The sequence below is a fragment of the Galeopterus variegatus genome, unplaced genomic scaffold, assembly GCF_000696425.1.
Source record: "Galeopterus variegatus unplaced genomic scaffold, G_variegatus-3.0.2 Scaffold7047, whole genome shotgun sequence".
In the NCBI taxonomy this organism is placed as follows: domain Eukaryota; kingdom Metazoa; phylum Chordata; class Mammalia; order Dermoptera; family Cynocephalidae; genus Galeopterus; species Galeopterus variegatus.
In genome coordinates this window covers 87,164-96,406 of record NW_007733158.1, presented here as the reverse complement: position 1 = coordinate 96,406, position 9,243 = coordinate 87,164, and the positions used below count along the sequence as shown (strand labels likewise).

Below are 9,243 nucleotides of genomic sequence, written 5' to 3'. Positions count from 1 at the left end.
CCACCCATGGGCAGTGGCAAAGCCCTAAAAGCTCCTGGAGCTCAGGGCTCTGAAAACCTCTTTCAGAGTTTGACCAGCCCAGCAGGGACCTCCTGGCAGGCCTTGCTCCCTGTGGTGGCGGGATCCCCAACCTTCCAGAGGCCGTGGCTCACTTTCTCCTTTATCCCCAGTGTGCCCAGGACCCCAGTGTCCTGGCTCCAGCCTGCCCTAAGGGGAGGCCAAACACAGCTCCAGCCAGTTGCTGCCATGAGGGTGAAGGCCTAGGGCTATCAGAGCTTCTGACTTCAGGAGAAGGAAATCCAGATTTACACATGGAATGTCCAAAATTTGAAAATATGGCAGGACAGAGGAAACACATCCTTGGGTTTAACCTGACCCACCCCCCTCCACTGCAAGGGTGCAACCCCTGTATACATGTGGTTAGTGTTAAAAGGAAGGTGGGTTTCCTAGTGACTCTGGCCCCAGCCCAAGATTTGGGAAGGAAGCCCCACAGATCTGGGGAGCAGGAGGGGGGAGGGTTTGTACCCCATTTACCCAGCACTGTGGGGAAGTGTTGGGCTCCACAAATGTGGGTTGTTCCTAACTGAAGCTTGCTTGCCCAGATTTGCTTATTTGAGCCCGTTGGAAGTTACAATCTCCCTAAAATGAGGTACCTAACTTGTCCCATCCCCAGGTCCTCTGGGGGAGCTTTTGTGCCTGCACAGGCTGTGCCTGTGGCAGTTGGTGTATTACAAAGGAAAGACAAGGTGCAGAAAATGAACCTGAACTTGAATTCTCTTCACATCCAGGCGGTAGAGCCGCAGTGCACTGAAAGCCTGGGCATGTTCTTCTCAAGGGCCAACTCTGCAGAGATGGGCCGCCTACCTCGTCCTAGCTGGGTAACCTCATCTCTCTGAGCTCAGTTTCCCCATGCATAAAATGGGCTTAATAATGGTTCTGACTCAGTTGCATTGTTGTAAGAGCTACAATCACCCTTGTGAACACTTAGTGTGCCACCAGCACACAGTAGGCACTCAGTAAACATTAGCTGCTGCTACTCTCCTGGGTCCAGGAGAACCGAGGCTCCTGGCTCCTCTCACACATCGCCTGCGCCTGGGGCATCTCAGAAACTTCCCTCTTGCCTCTCTCTCCTTTTTGTGTTCGTTTTCTTATCCTAAAAGAAACCATCACCGAGCCCCTCCTCTGTGCCTATAGCCCTGTGCTTTGTGCTGGGGATTGAGAAGTGAATCTGACCCAGGACCTGCCTTGAGAAGCTGCCATGTGCCCTGTGCAATGACAACATCAGAATGAGGTTCTCCAGGCTGACTTCCCATCCAGAGGAGGTGTTTCCTGCACAGTGCACCTGCCAGTGGACGTGCAGTCTTAGTCGAACGCCTCCAGAAACAGGCAGCTCACCACCTCTCTGGCAGTGTTGCTGCAGAAGCTGTAGGATGAAGCTTCCCAGGCATCCCTGAGCCTTAACAGTAGGACCAGATGTGGGACAGGTCAGCAGGCAGTGGCTCTGGGCCTGAGGCATCTGGTTTTACTGGGGAAAACACACACCTCAGAAGAAGGTCCTAAAAACTTGGTGAGTGCTGATTTCAGTCTCCAGAAAAAGCACTGTAAATGATCAATGCATGTTTTTACAAAACAGAGCCCCATTTCCCCTTTTTGCCAACAGCATATTCAACAATGCTAGGGCTGTGCTGGTGACCCCACCCGCCTTCCAAAAAGCAAGCTGCTGTCCCTGGGGACAGCAGATATAGGCTTTGATTTTCTGGGGTTAGACTCTTCAAGCCCCCAATTTTGGAAAACCTGCACAAAAATATAAGAAGAGAACAAGTCACTGAGTGGGAAATAAAATAAACCTACTATAAAAAGCCGGCTGCTGCCCTCAAGAACCTGAAAGGCAAGGTCCACGCATGCAGAGGCCCAGAGCCCCTCGTCAGGACCAGCTGCATGATGCACTGAGCCCAGTGCAAGATGGAAATGCTGCTCCCTTGTTCAAAAATTACGAAGAATTTCGAGATGGTGATAACAGAGCATTAAACTGAGCTTGGGGCCCTTCTGAGCACTGGGCCTTCCTGAGGGCGGGGCCCTGTGGCAACATAGGTCCCAAACCCGTGAAGCTGACCCTGCCTCTTGCATGTATTCACACCGCATGCTGAGGCTGGTGAGGACCACAGGCAGCTGCATTGAGGGAACACAACTCCCCTTCTTTTGCATTGATTTTTTTTTTTTTGGTGCCATCACTGACTTTTCATGCTAATTTTAGAACATTTTGAATGCTCACAAAAGAAGAAAAATATTTTTCAATCATCTATGAAACCACACTCAGCCCATGGGAACGCCTTACCCAGCTCCTACAAAAACGTATCATTTTAAATGAAATTAGCGTCTTAGCATCTTAGTAGATGTAACCTTTTACCTTCTGTTTGTTTCACTAAATACTTTATCTCAACTCTTTCCCTAAGTCAGAAGATACTGACCTGCACATTGATTTTCATGACTATTTAGTATTCCATTGGATAGATTTCCTTAACTAACCCCTTATTATTGGACACTTAGGTTTTTCCCAATTATTTCCAATGTTTCCTACTGTCACTGCAAGGAACATTTGTGGGCACATTTCTGATGATTTCCTAAGGGGGTGAAATCATACCGTAGTGCTGGGGACTCCAGCCAGGCTGTTAGGGGAGACCCTTCGGTTCCAGAAGTCTCGGGGTTGTGTCTGAACTTCCACCTTGTCCAAGTGCCTCAGCCCCTCCCACAACTGACTTGACTGGGCAGCAGAGCCAGAGATTTGAAGCCAGTCTTGAGTGCTGACTGCATGCCCTGCACTGCTGGCTGTGCCCATAGCTTCCCTGTGAGGTGTCCTCAATGGTCCCTTTTGCAGATGAGGACCCAGGGTTTACTGAGAGGAAGCACTGGTCTGGGGATCTCCAGGCAGACACTGCAGGCTCTGCCGCCCTTATTGCAAGGAGGATGCATTAGTGATCATGAAGTAGAAAACTGCCCCTCATCTCGCCCAACTACAGACAGGATTGGGAGGTCCAGGCCTGGCAAGACAGCTACCTGGACTGCGAGCCTGTCAGGTCAGGGCTGGGATGAGATAATGCTCAGCAGGGCACCCACTCAGAGATGACGCTCAATAAATGGTGGCAAGGAGGAGGAGGGGGCAGGGAGGGGCCATAGCCAGGAGGTGAGTTAGAGCCCCCAGCAGGAGGAGACTACAAGTGGCGTCCGCCCACCTGACTGGAGGCTCCTGGGGGCAGGAATGAGTTCTGCTGATCCCTGGACAGCCCAGGCCCGGCCCGGCCCAGTGCGGATGAGCAACGCGTGGAGGCTATGTCCCTGCAGTGTCCTTCCCTGCCGAGGATCTGGGCTTGCTGGGGAGCGGGGGGAGATGTGTTGGTTTCCTGTGGCTGCCACAATTTACACCTGATTTTGTGTCTTAAACAGCACAAACATATTATCTTACAGTCAGGGAGGTCAGAAGTCTGATGTGGGTCTCACTGGGTAAAGTCACGGTGTTGGCAGGGCCAATCCCTTCTGGAGGCTCCAGGGGAAACTGTTTCCTTGCCTTTCCGCCTTCCAGAGGCGCCTGCGTTCCTTGGCTCGTGGTTCCTTCCTCCATCCTCAAAGCCAGCAATATTGCCTCTCTTTCTCTGACCACAGCTTTTAAGGATTCATGTGGTTAGGGCCGGCCTGTGGCTCACTCAAGAGAGTGCCACCAAGGCCATGGGTTCGGATCCCACATAGGGATGGCTGGTTCTCTCACTGGGTGAGCATGTTGCTGACAACACCAAGTCAAGGGTTAAGATCCCCCTACCGGTCATATTTAAAAAAAAAAAAAAAAAGGATTCATGTGCTTAGATTGGGCCCACCTGGATGATTCAGGATACTGTCCCACTCCAGGTCTTTGACTTAATCACACCTGCAAAGTCCCTGTTGCCTTATAAGGTAACATACAGGTTCCAGGGACTAGGATGCGGACATCTTGGGGCCATTATTTTGCCCAACAGAGGTGGTATCGGGACATCTGAGGATCTGACCTTTCCCAGAGGACGGAAGAAATGCCACTTTCCTCCTCCTCCTCCTGCCCTGCTTTGATTCAAGAGTTGTGGGTGTACACACAGTTGCAAATGGAAGGATCTGGGGAAACTGAGGCCACAGAAGCCTTGCCCAGGATCACAGGCCAGGTCCAGCGTGCTCACACAGATGCCCCTTCCCTACAAAGATGCCCCCTTCCCCACCACCCTGTGGGTGGAAGTTTCTTAGCCTGGAGGGACACCAGCTTAAGCACTCTGCCTCCAAGCTCCATGTCTAGGAGAAGGGGGCAGCTAACATTTACAGAGCAACTTCCCCATGCCAGGTGCCACTGCACGTAGGTTCCCTTTCCATCCTCCCCAAACCCCATGGGATGTAAAGATCACTTTCCCCATCTTGAAGATAAGGAAGCTGAGGCTCTCAGAGGGGCAGCGGCTTGTCCACAGAGGAAAGCTTCTTCCTGCAGTGAACTCGTGAAGCTGCGCATCTGGCAGAAAAGCAGGTGTGAGTGGGACTTTCCCCTGAGCAGGAGGGTGGGTGTGCCAATATGTCAACGTGGCCCCAGCACAGCCCTGTGGCACAGTCCTGTGCACTCACTGACAGGCAGCCGAGATGTGCCTGGAATCACACCTCTGACTGTAAAGCTGGAGAAACAGGCTTAGAAAAGTATATTAATTTTCCCACAGACACACAGCGGCCTGGAAGAGCTCTTCTGCTCTGAGCATCACCTACCCCGTCCCCTGCGCCCCTTCCCCCACGGGCATACCTCTCGTTGCAGAATTACCAGATGTTGGATCTGTGAGGGGGTCTGTGAGGGGAACTGGGTCATTTGTTGTGGAGAACATTTAGCTGCCTCTCTGTAAAGAATCTTTCAGTGACATGGATTTTCACCCTAGACGGGGGCCAGTGCAGTGCATAGTATGGTGGTTAAAAACCTGGGTTTGGAGTCAGGCTGTTCGGAGTTCAAATGCCAGTGCCTCCCCATTTGGGGAAATCTTGGGCACGATGCTGACCTCTCTCTGCTTGGATTTCCCCATCTCTAAAATGGGGTTGGTAATAATGTTACTGAGGCCCCAGAGGACCCCTGGGAGGTTCTCACTGGGCAGCTGGTCCCACCCCAGAGCCCTCTCACCCCCGTGCATCCCTGTATACACTCAAAGGCAGATGGGTCCCCCCATGGCCAAGTCAGACCTGGTGGCCCTCAGGACACTCCTGGGCACAAGCACTCAGGCTGTTTTCTAAGCAAATTGCTGAACACTGTCTTGAGACCTCAGCAGGGGCAGGGCTGAACCTTGGTGATGGTTGGACCCTAAGTCCAGGGCTGTGTGGGGTCTATCTCCTGCCTCCAGGAGCATAGTCTTCCCTGGCACTCATGTAGCCAATAGCCCTTGATTCTTTCCAGAAGTGTGGCAGCCTTCCTGTCCCATTCCCAGAACAGCCTGGCTGCTCTCAGGGACAGAAGGGCCAGGGGGCAGCCCTTGAGAGGAGGGGCTTGTATGAGCATGGAGGGGTCTCAGAGCCTCACTCAGGGCAGGGCCACATTACAGCTTGCATGTTGGGGGCGGGGGATATGAAGGTGTGCGTGGCATAGGACGAGTCTGTCCCAGGCAAGAACGTCCAACGGGGGCTTGGAGCATCTCTTCTCCCCAGCATGGGAGCAGCCCATGCTTTGACTGTGCAATGGTGAGCTGCCCTGAAGAGAAAAGTAAGGAGGAGGGCCTTCCCGGGGCAGCCCATGAGGCCAGGTGGCACTTGGCACAGAAAGGCGGGCGAGGGCATGCACCCCAGGCCAGACTCTGCTGGGGGCACGGTCCTCCGAGCTGTCTGCTGCAGCACCCCCAGTCTCCCTCTGGCCTGGCATGGGAGGAGTTAAGCTGCGGCGGGCACCTTGGCATGCCACGCTGCCCGGAATGTCCGGCTCCCCACCCCCACCGCTTTTCTTCCTTTTTGCCTTTTTCCTTCTTAATTAATCATACGCTGCTACCCAATTTAAATATGGAAATGCCCAGGCCAGGCAATGCAATTATTCATGAGGCCGGGCAGGCTGTCCAGAGCTCTCCGGCTGTGGGGAGCATCGTACCGCCGCCTCCTTTCTGTGTGTGAAATTATGTGCACAAAAGGCGCCTCCTTATCTGGGTGTGTGAACTAAATAAATAAATAAGGGCTTTTGTTTGTTTGCAGGCTCCTGCACATGACTGTTTTGACTAAACCGCTGGTGTTGTCTGCGCCTTTATGGGACTCGGGAGACTGGGAGGCAGGGGGAGGCCCCCGCGGGCAGGTCTGGGGCTGGGGGCGGCCGCTGGGCACCTGGGGCCCTCTCCCTCCCCGGGCACCACCCTCACCCCGCGGCCCCCCCAGCCTCGCGGAAAGTTCGCCCTGCCCGGGCTGGGCTCCCAGCAGCCTGGCACCGTGCCAGGCTCGCCGCCGTGCGCGGGCAGTGGGGTGGGGCGAGCGACAGAGGCATGGAGGACGTGGCCAGCGCCCCGGGCACCGGCGGGACCCGAGGCCGAAGGTCGGGGGCTCAGAAGGTGAGGGCACCGTGGGTGGGCGTGGGGTGGGTGCACGGTGGGCAATGCAGCTGGGCCCAGGAGCAGGCCTCGTGGGGGGAGAGCCCGGCTGGAGGAGCAGGCATGCACAAAGGCGGCAGTGCCAGGCGCCGATGGGGGCATCGCGGCCGGCCTGGGCTCTGCGGGGAGGATGCGTGTGCGTGGGGCCCGGCAGGAGCGGGACACTGAGCCGTGGCCGCAGGGCAGGCTGTGCAGCAGCCCGGGAAGGGCCAGAGCAAGGCGGGGCCCAGGGCTGTCAAGGAGAAAAACATCCCAAGGCCTGCAAATTGCTGCTCTCAGCTTTTTTTCCCCTCCTCCTGCTTGGGGGGTGGGGGGGGAAGCAGCGCTTCCTCTGGAGGCGGATGCGAAAAGGATGCAGAATTTTAACCATCTCCTGCACCGACCGGTTCCTTCCTGAGCAGGGTTTGGGCCCAGGACTGGCACGGTGGCACCACAGGAGGGGAATGCGAGAGCACCAAATGCCTTTCTGGGAGGTGCTGGAAAGCCAGGCCTCCTTGGCATCCCCGGGGCAGGGTGTGTGCCTGGGGCCCACACGGGCTGGCACAACACGGGCCTGGGGCTGCGCCAGTCACTGCCCATGTCATCATCATGCCGCTTGCTGGGCTCCCCTTTTGGTGCTGAAGGTGGTGGTGCCTAGGCCCCACTGGAGACCCCGGCATTGTGTTGGAGGGTCTTGGTTCATGCTGACTTGGGGCCTTTGGCCATACTGGGATCCTGGACCTTTCTCGTGACCAATTTTTGTGTTTTAAAAATAATGTGGAATGTTTTCTGGCATCCGATGGGGGCTTTGCACACTGGACATTCAGGGCAGGACTAAGGAATAAATTCTAGAGTGATGAAGGTCGTTTGGTCGCCGGATAAACTCCCAAATGGACAGGAGAAATCTGTGCACCTCCCTGGGTGAGAGGCTGGGCATGGGTGTGGGTGAGGCAACTTCGAGGACCCCAGGGCCCACAAAATGTTTTACTTTCAATTTCTTTTAAAATCAGGAGAAAAAAATGACTACAAAAATAATGAATATATAAAAATGGATTCAGCCTGGATTATATTGGTCTTTAACTGATGCGGTTGTAAAATATAATTTTTAACATTTATGGAGGAAGGGGCCCAGGCAAAGCAGATTTGGCCTGGGTTGGTCCTATCTGTCCCAGGACAAAGGGTAAGATGTCTGGCCCCAGGGGGCCTTTGAGGGTCATCTAGGTGCCCTGTGAATCTGGCTTCTCGGAAGGCTAGCCGGGACAGGTTGACCTGGCCTGCTGTGGAGAGGAGCCAAGGCCACATGTGTGTGTGCACGTGTGTGTGTGCAGGTGTGTGTGTGCAGGCATGCTCATGTGCATACATGTGGGTTTTGTCAAGGATTCCCAGATACCTGAGTGTGTAAGTCTCAGTTCTAGAAACAGGTGAATGCAAGGCCAGGTTCAGGTGACAGTGTGGCCAGGAAGACCTAGTATTCCTGACAGTGGGTGGGGAGCCGTTGTCTTCCTAGGAGAGAGCAGGCCCACGCCCGTGGTCCAGCACGGGGCTGTCCAGGAGGAACAACATGAGCCGCAAATGCAGGCCACACCTGGAACTTAATACGTCCCAGTGGCCACGTTTTTAAAAAGTAAAATAAACAGGTGAGGCTCCCTTTAATAATAAAATTCATCTTATCTAATATATATCTGTAACAGGGTCATTTCAATTTGTAGTTCATGTGAAATTATAAATGAGATATTTCACATTTTTTTCACACTCAATCTTCAAAATCCCGAGCGTGCCGTACACAAGTGTGTTGGTTCGGACTCTCCATATCTCGAGGGCTCCATGTGTGAGGGCTGCGTGTGACGAGGGTGCCACGTTGAACAGTGCAGGTTTAGCAGGTTCCTTTGCCACCCCCACCCCCAGAGTTGGGGAGACTCATTTTCTGCTTCTTTTCTGCTGGTGACCCTTCTTTGCCAGAGAAAAGGACTCTTCCACAGGGGCACCAGGCCCCCAGCAGCCCCGAGGGCAGAGAGAATGGGTGTTGGGGCTGCAGGCTTCCAGACCGAGGGGGACTGCTGGAAAGGGTTCTTCGGCTGTGCTCCCAGATGCAGGGGATGACACAAAGGGCTGGCTTCAGGCTCACAATAGTGGGGCGGTTAGTCACAGTGCCAGGGCAGCGGGCAGGCAGACAGAGCCCCCTGTGTCTGTGCCTGGTTGGGCTGGGCCCTGTAGCCCCCATCTCCCCTGCCCACTTCCCATCCTGTCCCTGCCTGTGGCTTTTGTCTGCACCCTCCCAGCTCCACGCGTTAACCCCCTGCTACCCGCTGCCTACCTGGTCTCCTGGCTGGGGCATCCTTGCCAGGCTCTGGTTCCCATCAGCCGCCCTGGCCAGAGGCACACTCCTTCTGGAAACCGGGCTCAGACCTGCCTGACTTGATTGGCCTCTCTTGGAAAACGAGCATTGAAACGGCTCCGGCACCGTGGCTGGGCAGTGTTTGTGCAGCCTGGGGAGTGGTTTTCATATTAAAGAACCAAGGGTGCTGGGCTCCCTGCTCAATATTTCATCAGCATTGGAAAGTATTCACCGTTCAAGGACTGTGCATTTCTAGAAACAATGAAAAGCCAAAACTGTGAAAAATTAAGGAGTGGCCCTGAAGCTGGTGTCTGTAACTGCATGCTTTAAACG

General features: G+C 54.5%; 1 protein-coding gene across 1 annotated transcript; it reads right to left on the bottom strand.

Moving 5' to 3' along the window:
• Positions 1 to 6,367: 6,367 nt before the first annotated feature.
• On the bottom strand, positions 6,368 to 8,910 carry PRR34 (proline rich 34). The gene is given in 3 exon segments (XM_008591571.1): positions 6,368 to 6,426; positions 6,429 to 6,783; positions 8,890 to 8,910. Coding segments are annotated over 3 exon segments (435 nt in total).
• Between the last annotated feature and the right edge of the window lie 333 nt (positions 8,911 to 9,243).